Here is an 18,087-nt window from a genome sequence, read left to right as displayed (position 1 = left end):
TAAGACACCCCCAGCACTGATCGAAAATTTCAGTGTGGAAACTTCCACTTTTTACAGGAGCCTCTTTGTCCAAAACATATGTTTAATGCGGGTTTGCAGAGGTGGACTTGCTCTGGCATGGAGTTTCTGTCGATGGAAGAATAAAATCTTTTCTCCCTCCTCCTCGTGGCCAGAGGTTTCATGCACTGGAGCGAGGCAATGCCTGTGAGAGTTTTGGAGGATCAGGGGAACGGCTCACACTAAGCGTGGTGGACCTGCAAGCAAGAGTCAGGAAAGTACATGCCACACAGACTGTCCAGACCCTGCCAGCCCCAGGCAGTGCCCGGAGTACTGACCCAGCCACCCCGAGCCCTGAGGCAGTGACAAGAGCACTGCTAAAGCCAAAGCTCGCACACTGGCTCTGTCTGCCATCTTGCAAATCAACCACCTGGGAAAAAAAATTGCAGAATAGAGCACTTAGTTTATTAGACAGTAACGACAACATCAACATATACAGGCTGGTATATCAATCCTAATTTAAGGAAAGCTAATTAAGTGCAGTTTCTCTTTGCACAGCTTAAGGAAGACTAATTAAAGCGGACAAGCATATCTGAGGAGCAGTTAGTCTTTTTACCTTTAACAGGACCTAAAATAAATGGCTAGTGCCGTGGTAGAGGTAAGATAAGTAGTCTGTTGGTGAGCTGGAATTACCGTCATGGTAATTAAAATGTTCACAGATCACAGGACTGCAACAGCAGTTTGTTTTTCTTTGTGCAAATACGTACATCTGTGCAAAGGTATTCGCAAGAATCAGCAGAGAAAATACTGTACAGTTGGTGCTGCAAGGTTTGGTACAATATATCAATTTTTGCCAGCTAAACTGTTCAGAATTCAACATATCAGTTAGTTTAGCCATAAAATATAAACACCTAGGACACAAGAAGATTACAAGTCCCAGTGGTCAGGGCTGTCGTGGTTTAACGCCATCTTCACTCAAGTGGAAGGCTACTTGGATCAAGATGAAGCACTGCATTTGTAAGCCATGGGCTCAGGCTGTATTAGAGGCAAGGTTTCTGACATGGCCAGTTGTTGGGCAAAGTTTGGGTGTTACCAGTGAGACTTACTGTAAAAGCAGCTTGGTGCTGCTAATGGAGAAAAGCACCAGTTTGTACACAGTAGACAAAGCAGCGCCCTGCAGCCATGCAAGATCCTCCGAACACAACTGGATGGCTTTCCCAGCCAGCAGCACGTGGATGAGTCAACTCACCAGTGGAGACACAGAGCCCAGATTTTCACCACTCTAACAAATGCCAGCAACCGTGAAAGAACAGTTCAGAGAACTGCAAGTACCCACTAGAGCATCCAAAAACCCTCAATGAAGCAAGATGTTGCCCTTACCAGCTGAAGTGACCATTCGCAGGAGGCAGTGTCCTAAAGAAGCAAGTATGAACCAGCTATTCAGGAACCAAGGAAAGCAGAGGATGGAGGAAGGACATCTCGGGCACCGTGAGTACAAATCAGCTGGGCAGCCTGACTGTGTCCATGCTCCTGTGTGCTGCAGATCACCACCCCTCCTAGCCCTGGCTGCCACCACCAATTCAAGTCACTCAGACTGAAGCCCCAACTTTGCCATTTGCCTGAACTTGGACTGCTAAGGGAAGAGGTCGTGGGCAGAATTTAGACTGCGAGGTCTTATGAGAGAGAAAGAGAGAGCTGGATGCCTCTGTAAGCAAACCAGAGCACCTAAGGAAGGGGCTGAGCAGGGAACCGCCAAAGGTCTCCCAAAAGGAAGCCCAGACACAGGGGAATGGAATGGAATGGAATGGAATGGAATGGAATGGAATGGAATGGAATGGAATGGAATGGAATGGAATAGAATAGAATAGAATAGAATAGAATAGAATAGAATAGAATAGAATAGAATAGAATAGAATAGAATAGAATAGAATATTTCAGTTGGAAGGGACCAACAATGATCATCTAGTCCAACCGCCTGACCAGTTCAGGGCTGACCAAGTTAAAGCATGTTATTAAGGGCATTGTCCAAATGTCCAAAGGCCCTGTCCGAATTAAACACTGACAGGCTTGGGGCATTGACCACCTCTCTAGGAAGCCTGTTCCAGTGTTTGACCACCCTCTTGGTGAAGAAATGCTTCCTAATGTCCAGTCTAAACTTCCCCTGGTGCAGCTTTGAACCATTCCCATGCATCCTGTCACTGGATACCAGGGAGAAGAGATCAGCACCTCCCTCTCCACTTCTCCTCAGGAAGCTGATAGAATTAAGGTGCCGGAACTTAATTATCTTATTTACCTCCCGATCCTGACTCTCTCCCAAGGGCAACTTTCAGACTGAAGCAGTCTCCTGAAATGTTTACTGGTCATTCATGAAAACCAACACATCCAAAACAACTACAAAAGAGAACAAAGAACACACCAGAAGCCACAGCACCCGCTAGCCTGGAAAAGGTGGCCAAAACCTGCTGCCTGTGAATTCCCAGCACACAAACACTGTACGACTGAAGATTCAAGCAGCTCAGTGGCTACCCACACACTGAGCATCCTGCCCTGCCCCAGGTTCGATGCTCACAGCACACAGTCCCTCCAGTCATCCAACAGTCCTGAAGCACCAAGCTAAATCTTTTGCAGAAGTGTTAGCCTATTTCTAAAGACCAGACTGCTGCAGCTGGAGGTGAGACAGTAATGACCATCATTTTGTTTATTAAAGTTTAGGCAGTGCAAGCCTTCTTTAAACTTGAGTATGTCAGTGCTAAGACATTTACAGTACAAGTGACTGCATGTCTAGACACTTGCAATGCATTTACATTCTTCTAAGGACTCCTTAGATTGTCCTGTTCTCTCCACTTTGTGAGTACACACAATAGCCTGGTGGGAGTGAAAGCTCAGCCTCCTGGTTTACCCTTATTAACTCCAGCTCAAAGCTGGCATTTTAAAATTAAGCACAGCAAAGGCACTTTTAGAATCTTTAAGCTCTTCAGGTCACTTCTAAGACCCTGCTGAGCTCCATCTTGCAAAAGTTAAACAGACATCATTTCTCAGAGCTGGAAACAGTTGTTTTAATTTGGGAACAGACATCCTAGAGCTGTCAACTTACTCCAGTGCACACTACTAACATTTTTTCACATAACAGTCCAATTGTTATGGCAACGACAAAAATCAATCTCGTTCTTCAATCACACGTAAACCCAGCTCGACCACGGTGTCTGCACAGGTTTGTTATAAAGTGCCAATAAGCATGGGACCAATTCCACTGATGTTCGTCACTCAAATGGGAATGAAGTACTCTTTCTCAGAGAGAAATTTCAGAGAACAATCAGTGCTTGAACATTTTAGAGATTTCAACATCCCACTCCCAAAGACATCTATTACATGTAGTATCTACCACATTTGTCACACTTGATGCTGGCAGATTTTAGTTAAAACCCCAGGGTGGCTCCTTCCAAGACAGATTCTTAAAAGGAATATATTAAAAAATATGCATGCAATAGAAGTACCCTGACAAATCTCTGAAGGCATTCTGAATGACCTGTAACATCGACAAAGATACTTGACACATCACAAAACTCTTTTTGCATGTGCATAAATTTCAAAATGAAATTAAATTATAAAATAATTGGAAGCAAAAACTGCCCCGTCCAAACACTAATTGTTATAAGCCCCACAAAAATCCAACACAGCATAAAACGCACTGAAAGCCCAACTTTCTACATCAAGTCAGTACTGTTCTTTTTAATTTCTCTGTGTTTATGTTTTAGCTAATGTCCTGTTCTGGTTCAGAAAACAGACCTTGGTCTAAGAGAGCAGCTGAAAATGAATCCTGATGTATTATACATCTACAACAATAAACATTTACATTTTCACCAAGGACTGCTCACTGGATTGCCGAACCAGAATCAAATATTCCTTCTATATATTTACTGCCTCCAAGTAAGGAGGAAGACGGAGAAAAGAGCACTGCAGTCTTGTAACGTACCTAAATGGCTTGAAAAGCCAACATATATATAAATGAGATCAGAGTCTCTGAGAGACCAAGTACCAGCAGTATTTCCTACAAGTCATGCTGTAATTGTGCCACAAATATAATGAGGTCTCTGCACCACCACTATCCCACGCAAGAAGGTGGAGTGTAATTGAAAATGCACTTGCATTATATAAACTACTTTAATCATAGATGCACAGAGCTAGAAATGGAAGAGACATTAGGTCATCCAACCCCCATAGGTCAGAGCCAGACTACTCATGACAACACATTTGCAAGGACTTTCTCCAGTATAGTATTAAGCATCTTTAGTGATGGAGTTTCCAATACTTTCTTTAGCAGTCTAAGCTACAGTCTATTTTAGGTTGGAGAGGAAAGGTTTCCTCTTTGTTTTAACTTACTTGTCCTCATAACACCCTTTTCTATCCTCCCACCACCTTAAATGAGTCTCATTTTTTCATTTTGGTCCACATATTTTAACTATCAACTACTATTTCTTTCACAAACTTCTAGTTCCAGTGTTGGCAAATACACATTGAACCTTAATTGAAGGTTAATCCTTCCTTGTAAATCAGTGCCTCATCTCCCAGAATATTTTTGTTAGTCTTTCCCAGACTGCCCCACTTCTAATCCATGCTGTGATACCTCCAGTAAAATTCTGCCTCATATACCTGCATGTGTGCCACCTATACTATGATTTTTTTTCTGAGAATAACCTGGGGACAAGCATCCAATCACCCAAAAACTTCAGGGAAGATGGACAGGTCAAACATTCTTCAGACGACTCCATCGGAACGGAGCTACGGGGAAAATGTTGTTCCTTGTAATGGCCAGCCTGTCCTAGTGATCAGTGATCAGCCCTGAAATACAACAGTGGGGACATACTGCCTCACCTACTGAAGAAGTTCTGGGTTTCTTCATCTACAGCATCAGAGACAGATACCTGGTTTGACACCAGGACTTGGTCCTTCATCTCCTATCTACCCCCATGTTATCTGACCTGTAGCAAAAGAAGGCCACCAGCAAAGCACTGTGATATCAAGGAAAGTGGCAGTATTTGGGACACTTGAACTAGGCCACTTAACATATACAAACATAAGAGGATGGGGCACTTTCTTCTGCTTATCAAAAGCCCACCTTGTGAGCCAGTGGAATCCAGTAAGAAATGGACACTAAGATTTTATCCTCATCTCCCTCTGTTATTCTCTCCATTTCTCTCCATAAAATAGGCAGCCAGGCAGGAACGAGACTATGTATAACAACCTAGTTGAAAAAGTTATTACTGTTTTCCACAACTAAACAGATTCTTAACTAAGCAAGCTTAGTTTTGATGGCCTACAAGATCAGAACACAATAATCCTGTCCAACTACACACCACCGATTCCACTTGAAGCTGCGCATCCAATGACCACACGTGCCTTCCTGTAAGGAAAAACACCGGTGAAGTTGCCAGTGTGTCTATGTACACCAGCCACTGGTAACAACAGCATCTCAGAGCAAAGACCATGCATCATTTTGTACAAAAAAGTGTCACCACAATTGCTGTAGCTATAGCGTAGTAGAAAATGTTATGAAAACAAGAGAGAAGGACCCAAAGAAGCCAACCAGAAGCAAGGAGCTGAATCACATCACTCTGACAGCAGCACTGTATTTATTCAGAATTTTACTTACTCAGCTAATGGGTGAGGATGGAGCTAACGTGAGCTCTCCTCACCGATCCAAGAAGGGAACCGTACCCCAGACTGCTTGGACACCAGAAGTACCCAGAGCAGGCACAGCCATCATCACCATCTTCTGGAATCAATCCTGTTAGAGAAGAACTAGATCGGATATCCTTAGACCCCACTGAGTAATCCTTTGTATGCCTCGTATCTCCCTATGGAGAACATTAAATTAGTCACAGAACAGCTCAGTGAGAGGGCAGAGATCATAATCTGGCCCTGTTTGTGTCTCCACTCCACGCCAAGATAACAGTCAAGTCTGTAGCAAGGTTGCTTATACATTTGCTAAACAAGTAATTTCTCAGTTTCCATCAGAAACCAGAGCATTTTTACATATCCTATTATAGCTGAGTAAGTCTTGCTTTACTTAACACTAGCTTTTTGTAGTGGAAAATCTCCAGGAAACAAGCTGTTTAATGATGTTTTATCTGACTTGCACTCATTTCTAATGAAAGTTGTCCACCTGCCCTGAAAAAAACATCTGTTTCAGAGGCTGACTGCTCTCCTCCAACACCCCTTGCACAGCTCAAGGCTGCCATTTTTACCATCACCTCTAATTTTATCAGCCAATAATCTCCTCGGGCATCTACAGCAAAGATCACACTGTCAAACCTTTACTATAAGCACTGCTAATCCCTGTTACCAGCTGTAACACTCCTCAAGAAAGAAATAAATAGTGGGCAGGACTGCAGTGCAGGTACTGTCCTGCTGCCAGTGCTTTCCAGTTACAAACAGTGCTCCAGACCTTCCCTCCACAGTGGACAGAGACACAGCAGAGCACCTCCACTCTCCCTCCCTTATCAACCAAAGGAAGGATGCTACATTTCTGAATGGGCAGCCAAGATTACAATTCAGCCTTCAATAACTTGGATAGCTTTAGGTCAGTTGCAATTGAGGTCACATGCTGAAATACCAAGATGCAAATTTTAACTGAAAGCCTTGTTGCATTAGAGCTCTTTGCCTGCAAGAGCAAAGTTCATTAACTCTGCCCTGCAAGGGAAGCAAGTGAGCATTAATTGCCTCCTGCCAATGCAGTGGATCCTTGCTGTCCCCCAGTCTGATGCCATCCAGGCCTTTTAGCCTCGTGGGAGGAATGGACAGTTATGCTGCCATTCAGAGGGACGTCAGCAGAGAAACAGGCTGATGGGAATCTCATGAAGCTCAAAGGGAAAAGCAAAGTCCTGCACATGGGGAGGAATAACCCTGTGCACCAGTACAGGCTGGGGACCAACCAGCTGGAAAGCAACTTGGCAGAAAAGGACCTGGGGACCTGATGGCCAGGTTGAACATTAAAAAACAACATGCCATTGTAGCAAATGTGGCCAACTGCCTCCTGGGCTGCATTAGGAAGAGTGTTGCCAGCAGGTCAAGAGATGCAGTCCTTCAATCCTTCCCCTCTACTTGGCACTGGTGAGACCACAGCTGGAGTGCTGTGTCCAGTTCTGGGCTCCCCAGTACCAGGAAGACTTCAACATACTGGTGCAAGTTTGCTGAAGGGCCTCGATGATGACTAAGGAATTGGAGCATCTGACCTACAAGGAGAGGCTGAGAGAGCTGGGACTGTTCAGCTTCATGAAAAGAAAGCTCAGGCAGGGAATCTTATCAATGTGAAAATATACCTGATGGTAGGGAGTAAAGAAGACAGAGCAGATTCTTCTCAGTGGTATCCAGCAACAGGACAAGAAGCAATGGGCACAAAATATGGGAGAATACATTTAAAGGTAAAAAACACCCATGTTTTTACTGTGAGGATGATTGAACCCCAGGCCACGTTCCTCGGAGAGGTTGTGGAATCTCCATCTTGGGAGATATCCAAACCCCAAACGGACAGAGGCCTGAGCAGCCTGCTCTAGTTGACCCTGCCTTTGAGCAAGGAGGTTGGAGTAGATGATCTCCAGAGGTACCTTCCAACCTCATCCATTTGGTGATTCTTAGGAGTTCAGAGCTGCTCAGTTGAAGTCAGTCAGTTTCTGCTCCCTCAGACCACATCCATCTTGTAGATATTCAGAGTTTCTTGCCACAGCACCCTTTCTCTGCTCAGTATTTTTAGCTCATTGTTTTGTGTTTTGCCAGCTGAGAAACTGCAGTTTGTAATTTTACCTTCAGCTTCATATTTCTTCTTAAAAGTGAATACAATGTCCTGTTTATAATAATAAAATCACTAGTTGGCAGGATGACATCAAATGGAAAAAGAGAAAGCAACTGGAAAATTTAGAGCAAGCAATTTTGAGTGCCAAGTTTCACATTTGTAATAGTCCAGCGGAGGTCAACAGGCTCACTTATTATTAGGCAAACGGTAAAGAAATAGATATCCTCAAGTTCTTCCATGTTAGACTATATAAACCATCTCCACTTGAACAGGCTCTAGCACTTTCCAAAAGAGTGATGTTATACATTTTCCACAGTAACGCCAACAATGGAAGACAAGCAAAAGGCAGAACTGCTTTGCAAAGAATGGCCTTTTTTCTCTCTCCAATATTTAGGTTTTTGTTTCCCACTATGATTGGACTTTCCTGGCTTTAGTTTCTTGTCCCAGTTAAGCATTAAAGGAAACAAAAAGATATGAATGAAATTAGAAACATTTGGAACAAGTCTTAGAAATAGCTTTTGGGTTTCTTAGATTCCCGGCTACACCTCTTCAAATGGCCTCCTCCTCCAGCCCCAATCTCCTGCACCCACCTCTGAATTTGCATTTCCTCCTTTGCCCTGACCCTTCTTCTGTTCAGGGGCTATATTTTGTCCCACACCATTGAAACACTAAGTGCAAAGCAAAGCAAACAAGGAAATGAAAATTACATGTTGAAACACTGGAAAAGACCGGAAAATGGTTGAAACTTTGCACCCATCAAAATTTGTCTCTATGACACTAATCCTCCAATGTTTCTCTAAAAGGAGAAACCAAACACTTCTCAAACTTTTAATGAAAAAATACCAATTCCAGTCAACCTGAATAATAAAATGAGAACTCTGGTCCTATCTGTATCATCATATTTAAAGTTTCTGGAAGGGAAGTTTCCTCGACCACACTATTCTGATACTTTATGAAAACTTCATGCTCTCTAAAAAATACAACTGCAATATGCAATGCCAACACCTAATACTTGCCTAGTATTTTTCATTAGAAGTTTTTGGTGCTCTTTACAAAGAAGTAAGCTGCAAGTGCCCATGAAATACTTGCCTAACTTTACAAATATATAAACCCATGCAGGTAAAAAGCAGATGTCCATAGCAAAACTGTGCACTAGTGGCAGAGAGTTAAATCAGCTAAAAGATTTCAAAGCCATCCACGAGGTTTGGATCTTTTCTGCCTTAAGTAATATTAAAATATTATGTAAACCTTTCTTTGTGTGCCATTACTGGAGAAATGAGAAAAAAAAAAAAAAAGATCTTTTGGAAGCAATTCTGCACAGGCTATGTAGGTGAGATCACAGTTGCTATCCAAACAGACTATGCATGGCAAGAACAGGCTTCCTGTAAAACTGAAAGACTTGCAGGAAGATCAAGGAACATATTTACAAGATGGCATGGACAAAATATCCTTCCCTTCTCTTGCCCAGCCTCAGCAGCTTGGTGAAACACATTGTCTCACTTTCATCTAAAACCACACTCACAAATGCCTCCAGTGCAGAACCTCTACCTCCATGCTCTACACACTGACTCACAAACAGACCTGACCACATTTGGGACACTGGTTAGCAGAACACAGAAGTTACCTTTTGAAGAGGAAAGGGTCGTTTCCCATGATGAAAGGAAACAAGGAAAAGTTATCTCAGGAAACACCCGAAAACCCAAGACTTTGCTCAGGTCTCGGTTCCAAATCCCAAAAGATTAATACATGACACTAGAAAATGTACAGCACTGTGTTACAGAACTGGGGAGGATTTACTAGAGATGAAGTATTTTAAGCCAAACTCTAATATGTGTTTACTCTAGTCAGGTGAGCAATGTGTAAACGGAATTAGGATGAGCTATTTAGAAGTGTTAACATGGCTGTTTCAGGAGAGAAGATGAGTCTTTACTTCACTGTTATTTATCTTATATTGTACTCTCAGAGTACTGTACAATAACCTGGGGAGCCTGACAGATCAACATGCACAAAGTACAGCAAAGATGGGCACTCACAGAGGCAGGTGCCGTTGAACACGGTGTGAGGTCCCGTGGAAAACAAGGCACAACTCCCGTGTGCACGTAGACCAGATTCCCAGGTTCAGCTGTCTTCTTCTGGATGCCAGCCTGGGCCAGTGTGTACCACCTATTTGTACGACACTGCACACCACAACACACTTATTGCTGGCAATATGAAAGCTAATATTTTATACCAAGTTAAAGCCGAGCTACCTTGGGACTTGTCAAGAACAGTCTCTCAAGGTCTGATGGGTGTGACTAGAAGAGATGGTGGCCAGGTCTCCAACTGCAGGACTCCACTCAGCTACATTTACTAATAAAACTCATCTTCTTCTGGGTAGACAAACCTCTCACTGTGAGGAAATGAAAAAGATGACTCATCTGTATTTTACTTCCATAACTAGAAGTCTCATGTTATCTCCATATGTGTTTAAACCACAGACTAGCTAGTCACTGGTGTGGCAGTTGACATTAAAAGGATTAGTAAATTAAGCTCAAATAATTGTCTTAAAAACTTTGACTGTTAAATGTTTATATTTGAGAGGATCAAAAGGAAATCTACTTTGTAGTGTGCACTGTGGTTGGGAAGGGGCAGAGAGGGATTTAAATGGCTTAACTGAAAAACTGTTATCACCTTGATAAGTCCCAGTGTAACAATTCAGCAACAAAAGCAAGAAATGCACTTGGAACTTGTTTCCAAAACCGATTGTCTGACTGGAGACAAGTCAAGCTCTTTATTTGCTTGAAAGAACTTGGTCAGAAGAAACAGAGAATGCTACTGAAATGTAGTCAAGAATATAAAAATAAGCACTTTCCAGTGACTTCTGAACTGCAGCATTCAGTATCTTTTTTTTTTTAAAGCTACTTGAAGCCTACAGTCTGGATCTGGTATCTGAGTGTTACCAGTAGTCAATCAGGAATGTGATTCTCCCCTGAATTATTCCATTGTATGGCAATGGAAATCCAGTAAAGCTGAAGCAAGTAAGGAGGTTGCAGGCTACAGTGCAGAATTACATCTAAAGTAACATCTGGAGTCCGGGTACAGATACAAATGCCTGCAGTTTATCATCTTATCTGCTCAAATTGCTAATGTCCATGCCAATACACAGGTAAACTAAGAGGGAGAGGAGCTTGTTACATATATGCAGGTGCTTGTACCAGTGCAGTGTCTTGAGGAATCAGGCTCATGGGGCTGTTTCACCTCAGCAATATGCAAGAAAGTAATGAATCTGCCAACTGAGACAGGATGCTCTAGCATAAGCAAGGGTGGGAGCCGAACATACCATATCATCTTAATAATGCATTTATTGTTTTTCTTTCTTGCACCTTTCTTTATTGCAAAGTGAGGTTCTAAACAAATTACTTTTCTTTTGTCTTTAAATCTTTTCTAGTGAAGGCATCTCTGAAATCTGACACTTTGAAGCGTAGCAAATCCACTAGTTTTGGGTAGTCCAGCAATGTCAGACTGTCTACCACCCAACAGACCATGGAGTTCCTGAAAGCTGGTGGGAGCATCACTAAGTTGCAGAGATGGCAATGTGAGGTAGGCAGACAGCAGAGAGTTGCCAGGCTGCAGGGAGGGACTGCATTTGCCAGCTGCTAACCTGATCAAGAGCCGTCATAAACTCCACATGACACTGGTTCTTCAAAACAGAGAAAAATGTTGAGACTAGACAGAAAAACACAGGACAGTCTCTACCTGTGCTTAAGTTTCAAACTAACAATGTCCAAGATCATTTGATCTGCCAGGCATTCAGAAAATCTCTGCTATAAAACTACCACTAAAATACGTAATACATTCCAGACAAAAACGTAAAGCTTTCCGATTAGGTGCCAAATACCAAATTTTCAGTTTTCAATAGTTCTTTTGAGAAAAAGCCTCTTTGCCTCACAAAATACTTCTCTAAATAACTGATCTTCTGGGATTGTAGGTACTTTCAAAAGCAGTTTCTTTCCATGCTAGCACAGGTAATGTGTAATATGGCACACGTAATAAAGTCAGTGCCTTTTCAAAGTGTGATGAAAGCAAACCAAAATAGCACAACCCTGCACCAACCCAAGAAGGAGTGTCAGACCACACTTTTTGTCATTACCTTAAATCTCTTCTTTTGGCCAGCTCTCCCGGTGAGATAACCCAGGGCAGGCTCTGGGGAAGACATTCCAGGGCTTTGGGGGAAAAATCAGAGAAATCCACACCGTACTCTGTCAGGATCCCTTCCGTTTCCGGCTCAATCTCCCCGGCCTGCCCAAGACTTTTGGCCAACTGCCTGCAGAAAGAAAGAAAAGGATGCTTTTTTAAAGTGTATAATTACTACTGTCATGTTGTTACTGTCCCTGCAGAGATGCTGCTGAGCCCTCAGACTAACTCTTTCACCCATTCACTTCTCCCTGCGTTTTGGCAGAGGACTTTGCAGGAATTCAGATCATACCATGACTTATGTCTGCTGGAGATGCAAAACACTAGCCAGACAGTACCCTGGGCTGTTTCATGCATCTCATTTTAAGGAGACGTTTTATATTATTACATTTTTGCAGAGGTAAGAAAGTGTCAAATTTTAGAAGAAAATACATCCAACAGGGATAAGAAAAGCACAGCCCCACACACAGGCAGCTCTAGCTTTACACATGGCTGGTTCCCTTGAGATCCTCCTTCCTCTCCTCATCACTGAAAAAGGTGACTCACCCCTACTACCCGAAATGGAGAACAGATTCCCACCAGATCCCAGACAGCTCTGCAAAAGACAGCTCCCAAGGAGCTCAGCACACTGCTCTCCATCCCAAAGGATACACATCTCTGCCTGGGCAAACTGATGACCTATGAAGACAGAGGTGTGAAGAACCTTTACTGCCTTCCTTTCAGGAGTTGCACACACCGACATGCCCACAGATTGTCTTTCCAACCATTTTCTAGGCTCTTTCCAGAACCTAAACATTCCCAGTAGTTTGTCCCTCCTCTCCTAGCTAAGCAGAAGCCTCTGAACCAGGAGCTAACTGGAGAGGAGCCAACGATCTAGAAGCAAGTCATAGACAGGGGAAACTGTCCCCCACATGCTAATAGTCTTTGATGAAGTATTCTGCACATGTGTGGATGAGGCTGCTGCTCTATTGTGCTTAGAGAAAGTTTCCATCTGCTCCAGTGCAAACCCCAGTACGTATTTGTCCGAGAGCTCTGGTGTCAAACAAGCATTCGGCTCTGGACACAGTGTGCAAACCAGGACTCCAAAGGAGTGGGACATTTGTTCCCTCCCCAGCTGGTTACAAATACCACATGAGAACCTATGTCCCATGGTGACTCCCCTTGTCCCCTTTCTCACCCCCAGATTGTTCTACAGTACACAGAGGTAAATTATTTTTTATTTTTTAATATACTGCCATTAGGGTGAATGGCACATTACAGCCAGTAGAGATAACACTCCTGCCCCAAGAAAATTACAACTGAAATTAAGGCAAATCCATCAAAATATGACACAAAAGAGAGGGGTAATAACACAGTGCAAAAACAGCCACTCTAATAAGTGTTTTTCCACTGCATAAAATACACAATCATTATATTGATCCTTCTGCTTTAATTCCAATGAGTAAGAACAGGCACTAATTACTTTCCTAAATTGGGGCCAAAAGAGTGCACTTGTCATTTGGACGAGCAAGATGTTCTCAGGGCTTCAAATGTGCCATAAACCCACAGAACAAACCCCATCCACGCAGTGCAAGCAAGCCCATCTTCTTTATGGGAGCAAAGCTATCTCTCTTCACAACGGGAAGGGCTGCGTAATAAACCTGTCACATTGTGTAATATGCTGGAAAGGATTGCACGCTTCGTGGCGTGGTAAATTGTAGAGCTCACATTGCCTAGCTTTAAAATAAAAATGAAAACAAGGATAAAAGATATTTCCCTCCATTGTTTCAATTTTATGTACAAACTGTATGGCAGAAATACGTGCGCGTTTGGCATTGAGGCTGAGTTGTCTGTTCCTGCAGCTGGGTCCCAGTCTGATCCTTATTTTAATGTAAATAAACGAGGCATCAGTTTTATCTCCCTCTCTCTCAGCACCAACAATAAACCAGAGAAATCACCATTTCATTTCCAACGTCTAGTGCAGAGCTGGGAGACTGAGCAAGGACGAGCCCGTGGGTCCGCAGGTCCACAAGCACCACCACGGATGGATTGAAAAAAAAGACGAAAAGAGAGGACATGTTGCCCTACCAAAAAGAAATGGCAAGGGCTTGAGTCTCAGGTGCCCCTTCTCTTTGAAGGGCAGAGCTGGGAAGTGCAGCAGGAGGGCGGCTGGACGGCTGCATGACAAGTCATGGAAAGCACCTCTGAATGCCAGAGTGCTTTCCAGCTCAGTCTTGAAACCCATGTTCTCTTGATCCGTTTACTGAAATTAGATTACGAACTCTAAGGGGTTTACCCAGAGGTTTGATATAGGACTAATATTTTTTTAATAGTAATTAACATTTGATTTACAGTGTTCCAGGGAACATTTCCCAAGTACCTTGAAATAAAAAGTGTACAACTGGCTTTAATTGGGGCCATGTTACAGTCATGCTGACATGATGACTTGCATCAGAGCAAAATCTGACAGGACAGCATGTGATCAAAGGTAACGCATATAGGATCACCAATGGCCCTGGAGTAAGAGCCAGGCTGTAAAATCACTCATGGGGCTCCACGGCCACCAAGGGTAGCAAGAATAGTTCAAGAGGCTTATAAACAACAACAGGCACAGGGCCCAGCGGCAGTCAGACGTTTCACTCCCAGGGAGTCACGGTGTCTGTGACACCCCAGGCTTGCGTGTATCTCTTCTTTTTTAAAATGTTAAAAGGTAAAAACAATTATAATGGTTACAGACGTAAACATTTCTTTTCTGTGACGTTGGTGGGGGAGCATTACCTTGAATTCCTTGAATACCCTTGGACTGACGTCAGACACAGTGGTACTATGCACCGACAGGAACGTGCCATGGTCGGGGCATTGGGCAGCATGCAGCACAGGGTATTGCTCCAAATCAGCCGTAGCTGCAAGCTCATTGAACTTCTCCAAGCTGCCGAGTCACCTGAGCTTGACCTCCCATGCATGTGCACCTCAGGCAGAGACACGCTAGTGCTGCCATCTTCCCCTTCATGGTGACACTGATCGCATCTATTCACCCACCCATTTCTACAAAAATTCAAGCCCTCTCCACTCCCCAGACTCAGCTGAAACTGGCCAACGTGTTCAAAGGTTACACTACAGAACTCTCCAAAAAGACAAAGGATAATTACATAAGGTTTGTTTCCTTTGGAAAGCCGGGCAGGCTCCCAAATGGGAGTGAATAACTTCCATGGGGACTTAACAGCCTTACTCAATCTCTCCTGGAGCAGACTTGTCCACATTCATCCTACACGGAGGGTTTCTTTCAGCAGCAGGAGAACATCCTACACATCAATAAGCCACCACTCCTAGAGGAAGCTTGTACAGGAGCAGGAGAGGGAACAGCAAGGAAGGCCACCTGGCTGCTCCCACTGCCCAGGGCCCAGAGCTCACAGGCAGAGCTGCACAGGCTTGATGAAGCCCAAAGGTCCCAGTGGAGATGGTGAGATGGCTGCAGGGCTGAGTGTCGTGGAGACAGAGAACTGTGTCACAGGAACCCCCAGCACCTGAGAGCACAGTCCAGCCCCACTCCACACCACAGAGCTGCCTCCCTTCAGCTGCCGGGCCACCCACCGTCGGAGTGCAAGATCAACATGGTGCTCCCCACGCCGATGGGGCCATCCCACGCTTCAGAGCGGTATGGTGATTAGCTGTGCCATGGAATGCAGCTTTACTGAGAGACAGTTCCATCTGCAAGAAGGTGTTTTTCCAACAGAGCTACACTGCTCGGGGGTCAGACCTTCCCTCGAGCCTTACAGCGAGCTACCCAAGGTATCTGGTCATTTCCCCTCACACCAAATACATTTGTGAATTAAAAAAACCAGAATAAAATGCCAGAGATGAAAGGAATTCCAGCCACTTGGATGGCTTTGGAAAGAGCGTCAAGTGAAAGAACATCCTGCAACATTTCATTTTATTGCAAATGCCGTGACAAATCTTGTCACCTTGACAGACCGATGTCTAAGGCCCTGAGCTAAAATAGCCACCAGCCCCGTGCAACGCAGGGGGAGTCAGTGATTCAACGTTTTAGTATTACTTTTTATCTTTTAATAGTCTCATCCATCATCATATGTGGGGGCAAAAAGATTCCACCTTAACCATCTCCAAAACTGTGGAGACATCTGGACTAATGCTCCAAACAGCCTTGGACTCCAACACCAAAAAAAGGTCCCCAGAAAATAACTGTACGTGGCAATACTTGTAACATTTATCTGGAAAAGGAGAAAGTTTTGGAGCTATTTTGCTTTACCTGCTACCTGAAGCAGGTACAGTTAAATGGCATTTCACTGCCATGGTAAAATCACTTCACATGCAGGAGGGAGCACAGCAGCACACACTCAGGGCATCGCTGCCAGGACATGGAGCCATTAGTTCCTCCCTGCTCCTTCCCAGCACAGTCGGGGTGACAGGGTGGCCTTCAGAGGGGACACTGTCTCACTGGTGACCACCAGGTGGCAATCACAACACAGAAACGCACCCCCCTCCCCAAGGGGACCTCCAGGGACTGTCAGGTTGACCCTGTGTAGGTGACCATCCTGGGTGGCCAGTGCCACCGCCAAACTCTTACCTGGGGCGTCCCACTGCTCCAGCCACACGTGGTCACTGTGAAGACCAGACTATGCCATCAACCGTGCTTGGAAACCTGGCACTGAACTTCCCAAGGGAAAAGGAAAGCTGAGGAAGGTGCATGACCAGCCTCAGGGAGTTCAGCTGCAGGATGAAGAGTACCTGGAAACACCCAAGGCATCCAGGAGAAATGACTGCCAACTATGGAGGGAGCTTCCCTTGCACTTCCAGCAGACTTAGATGGTGCAGAGTGATGACCTACAGACTCTTTAGTCCAGACACCTTCAAAACCATGGTGGTGTGGCCAAAGGGGTATCATGAAGTCTGTGGGCAGAACTAAGGGGTGCACAAGAAAGTTCAAAAAACCAAGCATGCAATGAGCTGCAGATCACCCACTCTTCTCTCCTTCAGGTGGGCCACGACTAGCAACACGGCTTATAAACAAGATTATAAGCCAGCCCAAAAGCAACCAGGAACTTTTGGGACCTTCAAGAGGTTTCCTTGTCTTTCAGTGTTTAAACAAGCATATATTTATAGTTAAAACCAAAATGGGTCACCAAGGTTTTATGCTCCCATTTCCACAAGGCACTTACTAAAGTGCAACAAAATCCCAGAGGAAAAATCTATGTATGAAGACAATCACGGACGTTTTCTTTCCTGACAACACCCTTTACACCTTGGAAACTACCAAAACAGCCAGATGAGAATATACAATGTTGTCAGAAGCACAGATTAAAGACACACACATGAGCCAATGAAAAAAGCCATTAGCCCATCCTCCTCATTTCCCCCTTTTCTGCTGAAAAGGGGGGTTGTTCATGACAAGAAGCCAAGCAGTACAATCACCCTCCAGTCTTTTGTCTGTTGGAGTCAAAGATGACAAAGAAAATCTCTGCCAATAAGAAACTTAGTCACAGCAAAGTTCACAGCACAGCCAGCCCCTAGTTAAGTGGGGCTCAAAGGGAGGCCACTTCAGTTCATGCACTGCAGTTTAGCTAGGAAATACTGACTGACTTAATGGCTCATGTGGCTCTCAAGAAGTACATGTGAAACTTGCTATTAGTGGGCACACAAAGCAGCCACAACTGATAACAAACTTAAACTCAGGGAAACAGGGACTTCAGTTTAGTTTACTTTTAATTCTAGGGCTGATAGATCTGTGCCAACATACTTACTCTTAAAAAAAAAGCGGGGCGGGGGGTATGTAAGTTTTAATTAAGCTTTACCAGGAGTTTGAGCTGAGGACTCCAAAAACCATGGTGTTGACACTGTACATCAGCTATACTACCCCATCAGAGCAGCTCTGCAAGGGCAAGAGAAAAGTTGGGCTTTATGCCCAACTCCCACTACCACGCATGCTCCAGATTACATCCAGATCCCCACCACCTGTAAAATTTGACCACAGCATTGCCATAGGTCAGAGTTACCTACTCTGGATCACCAACTAAACCAGGACTACTCAGTTTTATCCAAGATAACTGAATAGATTTATCAATGTCCACCATTTCTTATTGAGACCCACTCAACAGGAAACAGCATGGCCACTCCAGGTGGGAGCTTGGCAC

The 18,087-nt window shown here is 44.1% G+C and overlaps 1 protein-coding gene across 1 annotated transcript in view; it reads right to left on the bottom strand.

Moving 5' to 3' along the window:
- DIS3L2 (DIS3 like 3'-5' exoribonuclease 2) overlaps nt 1-18,087 on the bottom strand; it is a 196,262-nt gene that overhangs the window by 101,009 nt on the left and 77,166 nt on the right. Inside the window, 1 exon segment of the mRNA XM_052803032.1 lies at nt 11,916-12,089. Within this exon segment, the coding sequence (XP_052658992.1) occupies nt 11,916-12,089 (174 nt within the window).

Source organism: Harpia harpyja, chromosome 12 (assembly GCF_026419915.1).
Source record: "Harpia harpyja isolate bHarHar1 chromosome 12, bHarHar1 primary haplotype, whole genome shotgun sequence".
NCBI classification, from domain to species: domain Eukaryota; kingdom Metazoa; phylum Chordata; class Aves; order Accipitriformes; family Accipitridae; genus Harpia; species Harpia harpyja.
This window is presented reverse-complemented; position numbering and strand designations above follow the sequence as displayed.